This window comes from Pavona decussata, unplaced genomic scaffold (assembly GCF_977016875.1).
Source record: "Pavona decussata unplaced genomic scaffold, jaPavDecu1.1 SCAFFOLD_84, whole genome shotgun sequence".
Lineage (NCBI taxonomy): Eukaryota > Metazoa > Cnidaria > Anthozoa > Scleractinia > Agariciidae > Pavona > Pavona decussata.
Window position 1 is genome coordinate 2,394,978 of NW_028145502.1, and position 17,523 is coordinate 2,412,500.

At 37.2% G+C, this 17,523-nt stretch overlaps 3 protein-coding genes across 4 annotated transcripts in view; 2 read left to right on the plus strand and 1 right to left on the minus strand.

Annotated features, from left to right (window-relative positions):
• The first annotated feature begins 4,426 nt into the window (after nucleotides 1–4,426).
• LOC146475411 (forkhead box protein D2-like) lies at nucleotides 4,427–6,586 on the plus strand. Its single transcript, XM_085115827.1, has one exon. The coding sequence runs from the start codon at nucleotides 4,736–4,738 to the stop codon at nucleotides 5,606–5,608; it is 873 nt and encodes a 290-aa protein (XP_084971953.1). The 5' UTR covers nucleotides 4,427–4,735; the 3' UTR covers nucleotides 5,609–6,586.
• Nucleotides 6,587–12,134: 5,548 nt separating this feature from the next.
• LOC146475412 (uncharacterized) lies at nucleotides 12,135–13,827 on the plus strand. The gene has a single exon (XM_085115555.1). The coding sequence runs from the start codon at nucleotides 12,890–12,892 to the stop codon at nucleotides 13,694–13,696; it is 807 nt and encodes a 268-aa protein (XP_084971681.1). The 5' UTR covers nucleotides 12,135–12,889; the 3' UTR covers nucleotides 13,697–13,827.
• Nucleotides 13,828–14,293: 466 nt separating this feature from the next.
• LOC146475413 (uncharacterized) overlaps nucleotides 14,294–17,523 on the minus strand; it is a 23,998-nt gene continuing 20,768 nt past the window's right edge. For both annotated transcript variants that reach the window (XM_085115830.1, XM_085115831.1), the window contains 2 exons: nucleotides 16,667–16,812; nucleotides 14,294–16,255 (listed from right to left, as the gene is read on the minus strand). In XM_085115830.1, coding sequence (XP_084971956.1) covers nucleotides 15,541–16,255; nucleotides 16,667–16,812 — 861 coding nt within the window. In that variant the 3' untranslated portion in view covers nucleotides 14,294–15,540. The remainder of the gene's footprint in view (nucleotides 16,256–16,666; nucleotides 16,813–17,523) is intronic.

The following is a 17,523-nucleotide window of genomic DNA, read 5'->3' on the forward strand; positions in this document are numbered from 1 at the left end:
AGCGAACGAAACGACAGTTAAAAACTCTGACATAACAATATGAAAAGGTCAATGGTTATTGCATTCAGCCGTTAGAAAATTTTGCTACATATCCTAAAGTCCATTCCCTCGCCAATTTAAACTTTCATGATAATCCCAGCGGACGAAACGACAGTTAAAACTCTGACATAACAATATGAAATGCTTAATGGTTATTGCATTCAGCCGTTAGAAAATTTTGCTACATATCCTAGGAAGATATAAAGTCCACTCCCTCGCCAATTTAAACTTGCATGATAATCCCAGCGAACGAAACGACAGTTAAAAATCTGACATAACAATATGAAATGCCCAATGGTTATTGCATTCAGCGCTTATAAACTTTTGCTACATATCCCAGAAAGATATAAAGTCCACTTCTTCAGTTCGCCAATCTGAACTGCATGATAATCCATGCTCCAGTTCTTTTTGAAATTCAGCGAACGAAATGACAGTTAAAAACTCTGACATAACAATATGAAATGCTCCATGGTTAATGCATTCAGCGCTTACAAGATTTGCTACATATCCCAAGAAGATATAAAGTCCACTTCTTCCCCAATTTAAACTGCATGATAATTCCGGGCAACTCCCTCCATGTGAAATTCAGCGAAGGAAACGACAGTGAAAAACTACATGACAATACGAAATGGTCAATGGTTATTGCATTCGGCGCTTACAAAACTTTGGTACGTATTCGTGCAAGAAATGGTTATTAAACTTGTGACGTTTATATTTTAATTCGTGGTACAAATGTGAAAATGATTACCTTATAGTCGCTAATTTTCGTTGGAAGTTGCTCTCACGAAATCGAATTAAACGTACTTTCACAAGACCAATGCTTCATTCTCGCGACCTCAGAATTTAAAAAAATAAGGTCTCAGCTCAGATTAGTTCTGGATTGTATGTGGGTTTTGTTATCGAGTTTTTCTTAGTCACGAAAATCGAGAAAATTAGTATATAACAAGTAGAACTGAACGCATGCAGATGAAACAAGATTTTTTCATATATAACTTCTTTTATTCCTCAGATAAGAAAACAAAGTTTCTTTGAAAGACACCGCTGAAATGGCTACAAGACTTCAAATCGCTGACGCTTTCGAAGGCGTATTTCTGATGTCTAAATTAATGAAATCGCGATCAGCTTACACAAGAAAAAGATACGCTTTAGATATACTAACAACAAAAAATGTTTCATCAAAGGCGCCAGTATTGCAATTAACAAATTTTTATTATTTGTCCGAGAGACATTGCATCAGGTTTGGAAACCCATTTAGAGCCTTGAATGACCTTAATTACCGCGGCAGGTGAACTCTGAGCCATTACCCCTCCCATTGTCATTGCACCATCTATTTCACTCGCTAGTTTAATTACTTAAGTACGTGAATATATGAAAAACACAGAAAGCGATATTGGCAAGCAAGATAAACCTTAAGGGATGTCTGCATTGAAAAACCAAGCGCATGTTATATTTAGTTTATGGGCGTTTTTTAAGTCGCAGTTTCTTACTTTATTTATCTATCTTAGATCCGACAATGTTGAATTAGTGTTGAAGTATTTTGTTCCTTTTATTTGATCTTTTTATTACGAAAATTTAGTCACTTGCGATGCCAGTGACAATCGCCGTTTTTAGTTGCCAGAAAAATAAAACACAGCGTGATATCAGTATTGAAGAGGTCTTCGAGCAGTAATTTTTCGCCTTGTGCTCATTGACGGATATAATGCTTAAAATCTTTTTCTTTTCTTTTCTTTTTTCCTCTTTGAATAAATATAATTTCCTGTGGTTGCCTGTAGGAAATAAATGAAATTCTCCTCCAATGTCACAGAAGACAACGGGGGAGTTATACATTGTTAAAGCTTTTTACTCCATTTGATAACTTTTAATGAAAGAAAGTGAGGGAAAGTGAAACAAAATTCAATTAGCATAAACAAGATACCCAGGTGTTTAGCTCTTTGTCTACAAAAGCTAGCGACAAAGAATATAACAAAATTAAGGACATTTGAGTGGATAATTTTTCACTCGTCATATTAATTTCGCTCGCATTAGCTTTTCTTTAAAGTCTGCATCATTCAGTAACAACTCCTTTAACAAGAAAAAAAGGATAATATTTAAAGATTTTTAGCACATCGTTCACCCTCCACTCATGGCGAGAAAGGCGTCTTATTCTTTTTTAAATTTCCCATAAACATATACAAAATATAGTTCCGGGCTTATCTATGTTTTTGATCAACATAAAAACTACTCTGCGATTTTCACATATTCAAGTTTGTTTGACAATTGTTTGTATATTTCGGAAAGGATGAAAGGAAATTAAATCATAGAGAATTATGGCTTTTGTAATCAAGGAGTTTGAGAAATTAATAAAAGTGAAGTGGTGCAGTAAATATCACTGTTGAAGCTGTCACAGCTCTGTTGACTCAACAACCGGCTCCTCTTTGATTGAGCTCGCTTCTCGATAGCTAGCTTCTTTCGCCACAAAAAGAGTTAATTAATTTTCAAATTGATGCTCGCTGAAGTTAGAAGGTTCGGTCTTAATTTTCATTTAGTGTAATAGAGCGCAAATACTGGCATTGATATGATTTGTGTGTTTAATTTATCCTTCACGTTCGCGGAATATATGAGACCAAAACAACAGCTATAGACACTGAAAAGCAATATGTGCGAATTATTCACGTCAATTTAATTTTCGTCTATTCCCCGGTTGCTTAAAATTATAGGTCTAACAAGAACATAGCCTAAACGACTAAATTTATCATAATAAATGATTATTGCTTTAAAATGAAAACAAATACTTTCTTAAAGTGCCAGAAAAACGCGAAGAAACATCCACGCATGCAATGCCAAAACGACGAAATTGGCGAAATTCAAGTCAGTACATGAAATTTTTTTACTAGCTATGAAAAAAAATCCGACACCTTCTATCTTCTAATTGTATTTTTCTGACTTTTTATTGTGGCAAACGAACTCGATTGACGTTCACTGCTACCATACACTACCTATCACAAGAATGACAAACGCGAACAAGGAATCTTGAATATATCTTCCGCCAATTGTATTTAGACTTCAAATCAAATGACTACGTCTTCGATTCCTTTTACTTCTGCGGCTTTGGGCGATCGACAGCTCTCAGCATCGAAGGCTTGTTTATAATTTCGTTTTGACGCCTTAGTCATTTTATGACCATATCTACAGCCAATCTGTCAGCAGAGTAATTTTCTTCCCCTATACGAATCTTTTGAGAGATCGACTTGCATATTTTTTTAGAGTATACTAACTTTCTATTGAAAACAATCGATTCTTCAGACATTTATCATAACGGAGCTAAAAGGGCCTCAATCTAAAAGCATTGAGTAATGTATTCATTCGCACCCAAATAAATTGATATGAGTAGAAAGCAACTGTTGTTTTTAAGCTAGGCCAAGACATGTAATGCAAAAAATATCACTTTTATAAGTTATTTTACATCGCGTTCGATTTTTGCATTAAGAGTGTTTCCTTCCATAAATAGTTGTTTTAGGCGAATTAGAAAAAAACATGTCTCTCAAGGAAAAGAAAACACAAAACCATCGAATAATTCAAGAGATATTTTAATCGATATCTTTGTGGGGTGAAAAAGAAACCTTTTACTTCCGCGGCCTGTTTTGAGTTATCGCATTCTGTGTTTGCAAACGGTTAAGTTAAGCCCTCAATCGATCACATCTGAGATAGGAAACTTGAATTATTGACTTTTTATTATTCAAAACTGTTCCTAAGGCAAAATGAACTTTCGCTCAAGGCCGTGTCTGAGATTTTAAACAATTTTCTACGCCTTTTTTTGCCATGTTTTTTGGCTTTTCTATATTACTGGAAGGTAATTTTACCAAGATGAGTTTTTGTGTTTATTTACCTTAGGCGAGACATAATAAGACCATTTTATCTCCGAAGTGTATTGTAAACAAAACTGCTCTTAGCAAAATGAAAATCAAACAAGAATTGATATCACTGTTTAACAAATGGTTACTATATTTCCCCCCAGTAATTGTGCTATTGAAATAGTCTTCCCGATTTTTTGCCTAATTTCCGTCCATCTCGACGTGACGTTAAGGCTTTTAAGTTGACTTCCAAAGGCCTTATCTGATATTGGGAATAATAATAAATGGCTTGCGACATCTGTGAATAATTTGAAATAGATTTGGACTCGCCTTATAAAATTTGTTTGCGTTAATTTGACACCAATTCGAAAATTCTCAACAAGTATGGGGCAATGAGCGCGATAAATTTCGGAAGATTTGATTAAAATTCCATGTTTTCCTTCCAAAGAAACAACAGTGAGTAATGAAATCTTGCTCTTATAGCTTACTGATAAACAGTGTCGTTCATATCCTGTTTAAGTTTACCGACCAAAGAGAAAGTTTTTATACGAGCTAATTACAAAGAACACCACCTTAATGAGGTAATTATTACATAGGATGTAGCAGAATAAACCTTTTTGATGGTAATGCGTGAATAAATCACCGATAGCCTTAGGGAGAGCAGTTGGTATAAGCGGTCAAATACCAGGTGGGTGGTCCCCATGTACTTTGACTTATTCAAACAACGTTTGCCGACTGAAAACACATCATTCCTTCGCCACCTTTCACAGAGTAAACCCACTTGGCGTCGATTTTTTTCCGTGTAGAATATCATTCGTGCAGAGCATCACTGCGTGGCTGCATTTGAAAGGTTTACTCGGGGTAAAATGGCTTTCCAAGTGGACGAGAAAATACGCACGCACGGCGAGGAGAAATCATCAGAGTTTGAAAGTTTTGAAGCAAGTAAAAGCGACGACGACGACGACGTCTTCACGGGAAAAAAGCCAGAGGAAGAAGATGTGGATGAAGATCTAAGCGAAGGAGTTCAAACTCCAACCAATGAAAGTACACGAAGGCAATCTTCTGTGTCTAAGCCACCATATTCGTACATCGCACTTATCACAATGGCTATACTCCAATCACCGCAGAGAAAACTCACTCTAAGCGAGATCTGCGACTTCATCAAGCGTCGTTTTCCGTATTATCGCGAGAAGTTCCCCTCGTGGCAGAATTCTATCAGACATAACCTCTCGCTAAATGACTGTTTCATGAAGATGCCGCGAGAGCCGGGCAACCCCGGGAAAGGGAACTACTGGACGCTAGACCCTGCCAGCGAAGGCATGTTTGACAACGGCAGTTTTCTAAGACGGAGGAAAAGATTTAAGCGTCCCCGTCCCCCAGAGGGCTCTGTCGGTGCGTTTGGATTTCAGTACTATTGGAACTGCGTCAACTCACACGCATGGCGTCCACCACTATATTCACATCTCCCGGTCCCCAGCTATCTAGCGTGCCTGCCACCACCTTTGCCCAGAGCTAGCGAGCCTGTGCGTGAACGAGAAAGGCCTGTTAAATTCTCAATAGCGAGCATCATAGGCTCCGATGGCGACGAGGAATTTTCACCACCACCCAGCAAAGGAAGCCCGTCTCTGGCCTGTTGTTCGGGGATTCGTTCGTCGTACAGCAACTCTGCTCTCAGACCGTGTATCGTCTCGCCGAGTTCATATTGCGCATACTGCAATCAACTGGGTTCAAAGCGGTAAGACTTCCCAAGACCTCTAAAGTGACTTTGAATGAACAGTATATTAGGGTAGTTGGTGTTTTCTAGGGCATATAGAGTCTTGTAATCTTTGTACAACTTAAGAGCTGGACTGTAATTGTAAAAGAAGTGTTAGTTACCCTGTCGAAATTCGGGAATCTAATGAGCAGTGTACTTCGATGCTGTAATCAGGTCTGTTTGACAAAATTCCCAAACGAACTTTGGGACTTCATAGTTTGGTAGAGCTAAAATGGCAGACAGTTTTTTCCGAAGCATGATATATTTTTTCTGCCGTAGCAATGGGTGGAAAAATATCAAAACATAGTGAGACAGAATTACCTTGGTTGGCGTATAGCTGTCACGAATTTGTTTATATATATATAAGAACTTTAACTACCTGAATGGTGCGAAACCAATTTTACGCAAAAAGCGTTATTTGTCAGAGTACAGAAATATCATCATTCCCTTCTTTTTAAAGCATAACATTTTAGTGTACGCAGGATTAGCTTATCGTTTTGCTTTTCAAGTACAGTGTATTTAGAGGAAGTCTTAAGAACATGATTGAAACAACATTGTATTTAGTTGGCGGAAAAGAAAGAGCAGAATGCTCTCATGCGATAGCGGATAATTTTCAAAGGTTTTTGTTAGTATTATAGCTAATAGAATTGCTGAGAAACAAATCCCAATCCAAATTAAATGGTCAATTGTTTTGTTGAACAAAGTATACCGAGCCGAAAGCCTGTAGTCTTAAAATGTGTATCAGGTTAGAATTGTCCGAGGGTTTTGTTAATTTGAGGCGTTGTCAGTCACGGACGATTCTTCCAGGCTTATTTGTAGAGAACATTATATATGGATTGATGCTTTAACTGTTGTTATCCGCACAGAAATTAGTGAATTGTGTGAATAAGGACTTGTTTAGAAACAGTCTGATAAATCCCACAAAAGAGTGTTTAAAAATAAATTGCAATCATGGTAGACAGAATGGGTTGTTCCTTTATTTCTATAGAGGCACGTATCTTCTGCGCGGAGTCCCTCGAGATATCAACTGATGAATCTTGAAGAACAAATTACGTTCATATTTCAATTTAGTTGTTATTTTTCCTCTGTGGCTAAGTTTTTCTAATGAAAACGTATCATGGTAATTTGTGATGCATCATGCCGGCCGCCCGTACAGCTGTTTGCCAAACCTTAAATTTAGCCGTTCATCATTTGATGAATATCAAGGTAAACAAGATATGTCGTTAGTCAATCAGTAGTTTTCGTCATCTTTACGTAAGTAGCAATTGCTCAAAGCTTCCGATAAGGAAAATTCAGAAAGCTTGCGAAGAAGCAATAAATAATATTGCAGCCCTCCGCCATTTGCTAAGTGAATGCACATCACGTTTGATAAACCCGATATTTTCGGTGTTTACTTATTAAGAAAAATTAAGAGAACAGGAACTTGGAAATTGCTAATTTAAATTTGGTTTGGGGAAAGCAAATACAGTCGTTTGGCAAATGTGTGAGGGGATATATCTTATCTATTGTAAATATGTCTTTCGCTGATGTCTAAATGTTCTGCACAAACAATGAACTTCAAAGTGCTTTCAGTTGTATTTTAAAGCGCGCACGTAATATATACATTAGAAGAAGAACTTTGTCGGTTTCCATAATAGATGAATATTGGTTGTTTTTACCCTTAACCAGGAAAAACTCCCATGCTAATTAAAATGGCAACAGCTTTGTAAAAGAAACACAGCGAGCATCTGATGTTTAATTTTTCACTTGTTCATCTTTCCGTTTGCTTGACTGTTGAATCTCTTTCTAATTTTCTGCCTAAAATCCTAAAGTGTAACTCATTTATTAGTTACCTAACTATTTAAATAAAAACTTTAATTTTGAGCAGAATTTTCGTGGGATAACGTTTGCTAGGCGGTACAAACAGCCCCAATTTTAAGTATAAGCTGTGTTCTAAATTAAAAGTGTGACATTTCAAATCTTATGCTATTGAGCAGAACAAATTCTAGTCGTGATGTTTCGCCCGTTGTCCTCCATTATTTTGAAATAAAAAGTTGGAGAATTGTCGCTTATTGAACTATCGTGAGGTAAAAATAATGGTTAAATCTTTCAAGACCGCGGGTGGATCGCGGAACAAGTATTTTACCATCTGCATCGTGTTGTGGCGCTTCACACGAACGTAGGCCTTCAAGATCCCAGTAGTAAAAAGACCCACAAATTGAACAAACAAATATCGTTCAATTTAAAGATTGTATTATTTGAGAAATCATATAAAAGAAACCGTTTAAAGATTGCGTTGTACGATGTTATTTTTTTCGTGTGTTTTAGTGGTTAAACGAGTGTGTTTACCTTGAGGTGTTGTTTTTGAATAAAGCCGTTCGTTTTGGTTATGAAAACAGCTCACAGTGTGAAATGATGAAACGATTGTACAAGCACCACATCTATTGGGGCAATCTATGATATATATGTCATATCGCTCGAACAATGAGTTTCTCCGTTTTCGTTTTAGTTGAAATAATATCCATTATATATACAAACAGTTGTAGTCTTGGCTACTCATTCTCTTTAAAATATAAAAACCGAAAAGAAAAGTATAAAAAAGAGATAACAAATTATGCAATAAAGAACTGAAAAAATTGTCAGATACTTGTAAAAATGATCGTGCTAGTCCGACGCGGCGTTTCGTCTCTCTTGACAATTTTTCAATTCTTTAATTGTATAAATTTCAACTCGTGTACTTGTGGTTGGGAATCCTTCTGCGATAGAGGGCCAGACTGCTAACATCTTGAATTTGCGAACGGGACTTTGGGCGTGATGCTCAACGAGTTTACCTATAAATTCTGAAGGTCTCTGAAGAGTCCCTTGGCCGAGACGAAACGCCGTGTCAGACTAGCCACGAACATATCACAAGTATTTAAACAAATTATGCTTAAGAGTTTGCGTGTATATTCAGGGCAGCTAAAGGTTCCATTCGGTCAGGAATAGCTGTTCAGAAAGACATTCCCGCCTCAAAAATTCGGATCAAGTTGTGAAGAAAACCAAACGTTTTCTTGAGCAAAAGGTCACCTCAACGCTGAAAACTAATTCCTTTTGTTTTCGGAGGACAAATGCGTTGTTAAAAGCGCGAAGAAAGACCGACCTAACATTTTCGGAAACCGAACAACAGCTCGTGAATTCGGGGAACAACATAATTTTCGGCAACCGATATAAATTTTCAGCTTAAGAATCCGAACAGATCAACTCTGTTAGCTCAAAACAAATTTCCATTTTGGTAAAAGGTCATAATAAAATAACGTGGTAATGCGGGAAACAACATTTTGACTATTTGCTTTGTTCTTCCTTGGCCCCTCTTGGTATAGAGCAGAGAAGTGTTGAATAATTTATTAAGGTTTTCGATGTGATGATCAATAGTTACAATGTAATTTCTCCTTACAAAACCACTTCAGCTTTCAGGCAGCAAGCATGCAGTGAATCTAGAAAATCATGAAATAATATATAATCTTTCCATACATCACAGTTATTTTAATATAACTTGTACCAAGAGAACGTTTGAGTAAAGTAAAATGAATTAACCATTAATTCAATCTCTGCATCAAACTGGACTTGGAAAGAGCTCAAGTGACTTGTCGTTTTTATCTTTTCGTCGTTGTTAACAAAGCATTTTAAACTTGAAGTAAGATTTGACTTGAGGGAATAGACAAATAGCTAGGCAAATAAGGATTACCATTTGATGCTTGAGTTAAAAAAGCGCATTAGATCAACTCGTCATGGAATTATAATTATAAATTTATAATTTATTGTTATTAAGTAATTACTCTGGCCAGCCACCAAAGACACAAACAGGGCAATGGAGCAAACAGAACTCGAAGCAAAAACATGTAATCGGCGCCAAGCGCGGGAAAACGTGTGCGAACAAGTCACGATTGGTTTTACAATACAATACAATATATATTTTGCCATATACAACATTTGCAGATGAAAAAAAAAAATTAAGAAAATTGATATAAGAAAATAAATGGCGAGAAAACCTGAAAGAAACCACGAGGCTTATGACAAGTCAGGTTTCCTCACTTAAAATAACTAATCTTATATTAGAATTACAATATGGACTTATGGTCCTAAACAGCAAAAACAGTTTTAGTTTTGTTTTTCATTGGTTGAGAAAGTGGCGCGAATTTTGTTAACCAATCATAGAGCCTAGAAAAGCAGAACCAAAGTAAACGGGGAAATTACTATTGGCACTCAACTGAAAACCGTTTTGTCGTTTCTTAAAACTGAGTACCATTTGGCTATTCTCAGTAAACTGTATCGAATTACACAATCACCATTCGGTCCTGCTGCAAGGAGAACAATTAATGTTATTCCTTAACTTTTTTTTCTCAGTTTGTTGATCGTACATTTCGACTTTGCCTACGTCTCCTTTGATGCAGCGTATGTTTTTCTGGTATACCCAAAACAAAATTGTTATATAAAAGTTTAAATATGGGACATAAACGCCAATTTATAAACATAACACTTCACACTGAGTTAGGCCTGTCAATTAGTAAGTAAGTAAGTAAGCTCTTTATTTTAAGAGGGTAACAATAAATAACGTAGAAACACTAACAAACCTGTGGCCCTCTGTCTAAAACTATAAGAAAATACAAAGTTAAAAACTAAAATATTCTAGAAATAATATTAATTAAGACCTACATGTAAAAATCCAAAAAGTCTAATTGTTCTTTAAAAAATTTACCCCTAATGGCACTTGACAATTGTACTTGGAGGCTCAAAAAATAAAGCCCACATTAATCGTCATAAATTAGTCGAATAGCCTAGTACACAACAAGTAGAACAGTTTACTAAATGGCCAATGTAGCTTGAATTATTACATTTTGGCGTGAGTAAGTAGGTTTGAGGGACACAAGACGAAATCCCATGCGTGTTTCTTGTGTGTGTCGTGAAGTAGGACACGTGATCATTTTTCTCACGCGTGTACACCTCGCAGAACAAAAAGCATAAATTTGTTTCGTTTGCCGACTACATGTCAACAACATGATGTGTGAATATAACTGTTGCGCACTCGTTTTAAATGTTAAATGAAAATGTTTACAAAAGAACAGAAGTGGCGCACAATAAATTTCCCACGTCAATTGAATAGCTTACTCATTATGGCCATAAACAAAAAAATCAATAGCAATTTAGCTTCTACGTTCAATTTGTTTTTCGCATTTAATGTTACATAAAAGAGCGCAAACATTTTGTGAAGTGATTCTTAATTTCAGTCTTAATTCCGAAAACATTTGTAGAAAATTTGATCGGGTCTTGGTAGATGTGCCGAAATCGAAGACTTAATCTTTTAGGAAACGAGAAAGATAAAATATTGATAATGTCGATTAGCTGGAAACAATTATGACAAAAGGCCCTTCGAAACTTAAACATCTGTTTATCTTCATTTTGCTTTTGTATACTCAATAGCAGTTTTCTGTTTGCATAGTTAATCAATTAATATATAATTTCCCGAAAACTCAAACAACACATTTATTTACTACAAATGACTTTTATTCGGGTAGAATTCTTCAAACTTTAAGTCAGTTTATTCTTATATTAATTTAAACTTAAATTCAACTTTTTTAAAAAAAAAAAATTGGGACTGCTAAAATGTTCGGCCGTTATAAGCCGTAACAGCTTCAAAAATGTCATGTTTTGTAATAAAAATGTTTGCGTTTGACAAACGTTTCTTTTGTTAAAGGTAACTTTAATCATAAGCTGGGTACAAACTTCAATTTAAAGAAACCGTTTTTGTAACTCATTAAATTTTTGTATCATGTCGTGTTTCGATTTGAATGCATCGGAACAAAGTTTTAAACAAATATAGTAGCTTATTGAACGAGAATTTACTAGAAAAATTTGAGGTAGAATTGCATGCATATTTCATTGATATTCAAGTTCCATTTTACAGATCATTCCCGCTAACCCACAAAATTTAGCAAAGACTTCAGATTAATCCCAAGCGAACGCACAGCAGCCTTCTTCGAGTAAAAACGATGGGGAAAAGCTCATGTAAAACGAAAAGCTTTCTCCCTTTGGTTTCCATACACCAAATCCTCTACTTCTTTTTAATTTCATCGTTTATTTTGGCCTGTGATTAGGTATATTTTATCCATCTTTAGAGTAACCATATCCAAAAACTGGCCGAATCGTTTGACATGCTAGGCTGTGATTACCACGATGAACGGTCGCAGAAAATGTACAGTTGGTACTACGTTTAATTTGTAATTAATTGGCGGAACTTGCGTCCTTACTTAAACTGCTCAGTAAATTTCCTGTTCAGAAACCTAAGCATTTTAAATACTGAGCGCTTTGAAAACAATTAATTCTCAGTCCGAAGACAATTAACAATGCAAAGTAATTTGAAAAGCAAGGCGTTTTTTGTAAGTGGAGGAAATGAAGTACTTCAATACACAATGTAACAAATGACAGTTACATTTATTAAATTGAGTAGACGGCCATGAGTTAAATGATTATGAAAGTCTAATGGTACTTATAAACATAGAAAAAGTAACAACCTTTTTTATGTAACTCCAAGTACTAGTATTTCTAGTCTTTCAGAGTACTTAACGGCCCTACAAAACAGCTTTGCTTCCCAAGGTTAAAATGTTCTCGTTAATGAGATGCCAATTTTATTTTAATGTTAATCTTTTGCAATAGTCGATGTAACGCCTCTAATTTGTGGGTATATATGTGCTTGGGAAAAATGAGCTATGAAAGTGGCAAATTGATTGGGAAAAAAAACTGTTTCCGTTTTAAAAAACTAACTTTATTCATAATTTGGCCCCAGCCAGTTTAACCTATATAAATGATTGAAAGGGAAAAAAACACATTTTTAACAACTCTAGAAAACGTGCGATGAAACCCTTGAAGTATTGCAGGTGAATTATAACAAATTATATGGCTAGTAAGCGCTTTAAAAGTCAACTGCATTGATGTGTCAATACGTTGGACAAACCAGGATGTTGAACGCCATCATTTTCTCATGATTTTCTAGAGCGCTTTGAAATAACTGCCGCGGCTCATTTCGCGTTTCACACGTTATGGGTTTTTCATTAAACTGAAATTAGCGTTTATTGTGCCTAGGAGTTCGCCAACGGTTTTAAAAGACGATGATCATCTATCTTTTTGAAAACGCATTAGCCGTAAAGTGGAGTAAGTTTGAAGTTTGAGTTTCGGATTCGGCTAGGACTCACTAGAGACTTGTACGATAACATTAAAACAGTCTGTAGACGAAAGTTCCACTTTTCAAGACGCAATGGAATTGGGAAGAAATAAAAAGAGATTCAATCCCTTTCATGCACTTGAGGACACGACAACAGCTGGTACAAAAAGAGGGAAACCGCCATATTCCTACATTTCTCTGATAGTGATGGCAATATTGGAATCACCTAATCGACGCCAGACATTGAGCGGCATAATCGAACACATCCAGAAGTGTTTTCCGTATTACGGGGAAAACTGTCCCGCCAAAGGATGGAAAAACTCGATCAGACACAACCTCTCTCTTAACGACTGCTTCGAGAAGACCTGCCGAGATCCAGCAAACCCCAGCAAAGGACACTTCTGGAGGCTTCATCCTCGCAGCACGCACATGTTTGAAGGGGGAAGTTTTATGAGAAGAAAGAAGCGCTTCAGAAAAGATTTTAACGACGACCAGGAAGGAAACCAGGAAAGTAGACTTGTGCCGCATAATGACGCGGTCAGTATGAAAGCATTTCCAGGCGTCAATTTGATACCATATGTGGACCAAGAGGAGAGCCTTCAAAGATCACATAGCAACGTCCTCATTATGCCATCTCTTCCGGACACACTGATGTCAGGCGGTGACGATGCCATGACTACAAACAATGCTAATGCAGCGGTGCCTTGTTCTATTCTTGCAGGAGGCTTGAACCAGAACGACCTGTTTCAATTGCAACATCTTCAAATGCAGACTGCACCGATCTTAGATGATTTAAGGCAAAGTGCCCAGTGCAGAGAAGGACGTAGAAGGTTCTTGCTTTCATCCTTTTCCAGCAACCCGTTTTGTCTTGTTTGCGCTGGTTGTACTTGCTATTATTGATCCTGAGACCTTTCACACACAGAAACAAACCGTAACGTTTGAAGTAGCATTCTAACTGTTGAGAATTACTTTACCGTTGGAAATGCTCATTTTGTTGTACAGAGTGAATATAATTCTTGAGCCTGTGAATGAGAACCTGACGTGTGACCATAGAAATGAAACCTATGTGCTGTTAATAAAATTAAATCAGATTTTATGTATTGAGTTATGTTTCAGATTTGGATCAATGACAGCACGAGCCCCCTTAAGCTACAGGAATTTCTATTGTGGGTGGGACTCGAAATCATTTCAACCCCAAATTGACTGATGAATATCTCTTGTCAGACTTGTGGATCAATACCCTGAAACATACTGTGACAAATCTAGACCTTTTAGAATTCATCTCCCTTAGTAGTACCAATCAACATTTTGCTATGGGAGGTCGCTGGTGCGCAGAGATAGTGCGAGAGTGTCAAGTTTACATGACTCCTTCTTATGAAGTATCTTCAGCGGTGGAGGTTTGAGCCTAACACTCCCCAGCGTTCTAGGTTTTCCCAAGCGCTTGTGGGTTCCGTTCCAGGCAACTGCATTGAGTAGGACGATCAACTGTTCGCTTTGAATTTTTTTACTCTTCTTACTTTCTAGCCGTAGGGTCTTATTCTATTGATAAATTGACGTTCCACGCCCAATTAAGATTATGCTCTGCCTATAAGAATTCAGTGCTTGCTGGAACGTAAAAAACTGAGCTGAATTGTGGGTTGGTAGTATTGGGTTATACACTCCTTTTTGCAGCCATCCACACCGAGGGAAGTTGAAAACAAGATAACACACACAGCTCTTTTATAACTATAATGTGATTATATTCAGAGTTGGGCATATACATGTAATACAATAACGCTTGCAAGCATACGTTTACTTTGCTGTCGAGTGATATAGCGGGCCCCGTTTGGCCTAAATTTTGCCGGTCCATTGCAGTCAAATGCCTTTCTCTGACGACATTTTTGGTGCTTTTACCGAAATTGAGGTTCTTGGCCCAGTCAAAAGACTATCTGATATTAATTTCTGAGGTCTTGTCATGTTTTAATTTTGATCTTTCAAGAACGGCAGGCATCCCCCAACGTAGGAAATAATCATGGAGGATAAAGCCAGTATCATTCCGAAAGAAAAGCATAATTCCTTGTTGGATAGATAAAAAGATATAAATTCCTATAGGCTATCTTTTGTCAGAAAATAAGATAAATAAGATCACTACAATCATTTTCCACACAGCGTAGGGTTGGTTTTCTTCTCCTGACAACAATTGCACTAATTATTTTGAGAACAATTTCGTTCCCGAGTACCAGACTAGTTCTGACAGATTAAAATAATTTCTTTGGCGACTATGGGGGGTGGGGCAAGTCCTACAGTACCCCCCCCCCGCCCCGTGCAAAAGTATTAAGGAGCAAATTAACTTGTCGTTCTAGCTATTTCAGCTAATGATGGATATGCTGTGAAAAAGATCTAACATTCCATTAACACATGTCTCATATATACATAGCTGGAGACGCAAAAGTCATAAATTATTTGGTCCCAGCCTAACAGGCTAGAAGTTACTATAATTTCAAGCAACTCTGTTCTTTTACCGGTACAAAACCTGAACGAAGAATGTTCCTGACAATATACTATTGAAAAGAATATATGAGCTAAGTGCTAAGTTTTCTTCAGTCAACCCGATGTCGAAATTGATCTGATTTATTTGTTTTAGGTTTGTCTTGTTCCCTACTACAGAGGAAGATGTCCTTGTTTAGCTTTCTAGGCTAACAATACGTCTAATTTCTATTGTAAACTAGGTTCCTTACGTCCACAAATTTAGCCATTGGTTATCCTTATACTCTGGTCTCCCGTACAACCTCTTCATAAAGGGAGTGTTCGTTTCCTTTTAATTGGTCTTCCATGTCCTGGTCTCTTAGAGGTTTGGAAATCATTGTGCCAGAATTGTTGTTTTCAGACAATTGGAATGGGATGGTTTGGTGCGGTACCATGCATTGCTCGTCTTTTGTGCACTGGTTATGACGTTCGATGGAACCAGTGATAGCAGGAGAAGTGGAGGAGGCCGGTCGCTGCTTGTCGCTGTCACCTGTATCGCTTTCCTCGTTACTCCTAGGCAAGTGCACAGATATACCTTCACATAATTCTTGCTCATGCTTTGGGTCTTGTACATCGGCTGATGAAGGATTGATGCACTGGTCGAGGTGTTCAATGGAACCATAAAAAGAATAAAGGGAAGCGCGGGAATCATAAGTTTCTTCTGTGATTCCATTTTGTCTGTCACTTGTATCGCCTTCCTCGTTCACTTCCTCGTATACATCTAGCGAATGCGTTGGATTTTTTTCAACAGCTGATGAAGAATCGACGTAGTAGTACCTGTGTTGAGCAAAGAAGCCTTCGGAGGTCATCTGTTTAATTTCCTCGTCGAGTGGGTGCATCTTTGCATCCAGGATATGAGAGGCATCCTCCGTTTGACAGACAGACATGTCCGGCCAAGCGCTTCTATGGTGATTTTTTAACCACAGCCTCATTATCCAAGACTCCATTGGTTTCCTTAAATCAAAGAAAAAATAGCCGTAGTACTTAACATTCGGCGCAAGCGCAAGCTGCTGGGATTGATTGGCAAAGTTGATAAAAGCGTCCACTGAAAAAAGCCTCATTGAAATGAAGCTTTTTTTCCTCATATGCCCTATTCACAATCCTACGCTGTCTTAATGTTCCATTGTGGTCAAGGAGTTCAAGGAAGCGAAAGAAATAAAGTTATTTACTGCGACTAGAAGTTGTCTTTGAAATTTCAGTATGATAGGTAAAACTGATCGTCGCATTAAAACCCGGCGGTAACTGAGCACTAGAAATACTCCACAATATTTGTGTAATCTGTTTGCTGTTTGATTTATCGGCTTCAAAAACTTATTCAGTTTTTATATTAACTACAAAGTTTTAACTACAAAGTTTCTAAGGTACCTGCTTGTTAGACAATCAAAGATTGCAAGGACAGGTGGCCTCTGTACGGAATCATATGTCCAACACTGATGCATGATGATATACACCCAATCGGGACAACCTTGTGGTTGACGTAAGGGTCTCCCATCTCTCATACGAGGCAAAATCTGACAAATGTATTAATAAAAAATTGTTATCGGAAAAACGCAAATCAGTAACTAAAAGAATATTTACCCAGAGGGTCTTTTAAATGGTTTTAATCGTTTCACTTCCTTCATATGCTGGCGTCTTTCATGTTGCATGACTCAATGCTAATATGTCATTCTAGGAATATACACTCGATTGTAAAAACGTTGACACCTAAAAGCATAAACCGTAAACGATGAGACCCAATGGCTTTGTGGGTTTAAGTGTACTAAGGGGCGTAAGACGGTTGATAATCAAAATTAGTTGCACGTGGTGAATGATGAAAACTGTCCAAGCTTTCCTTAAAGTGTCAAGTTGGCCAACAAGGGCTAATTTTCAAATACTACCCACAAATCCGTTGGGTCTCATTGTTCATGGTTTACGCTTTTTAGGTTTGCAATCGAGTGTATTCTAAAACGCAACCATTAAAACTATAGACCCTCCAAGCAAATTCTTATATGATGCCATTCATTACTAATGAAAGAAATCCTAAAGTGTGACAATTTAAACAAAAGCTATCGAGTAACATCTTTCCGCGGTGGTGTTAAATATTTTTTACAAGGTAATGCGACTACTTGTCACTGGGCAAATTGGTTCTAACTTAGCGGCAACGGGATACCAACCTTATACTATGCACGAGGAAGAGCACCCATCATATCATATTCCAGTCGAAATGAGATCAGTAAGATCTA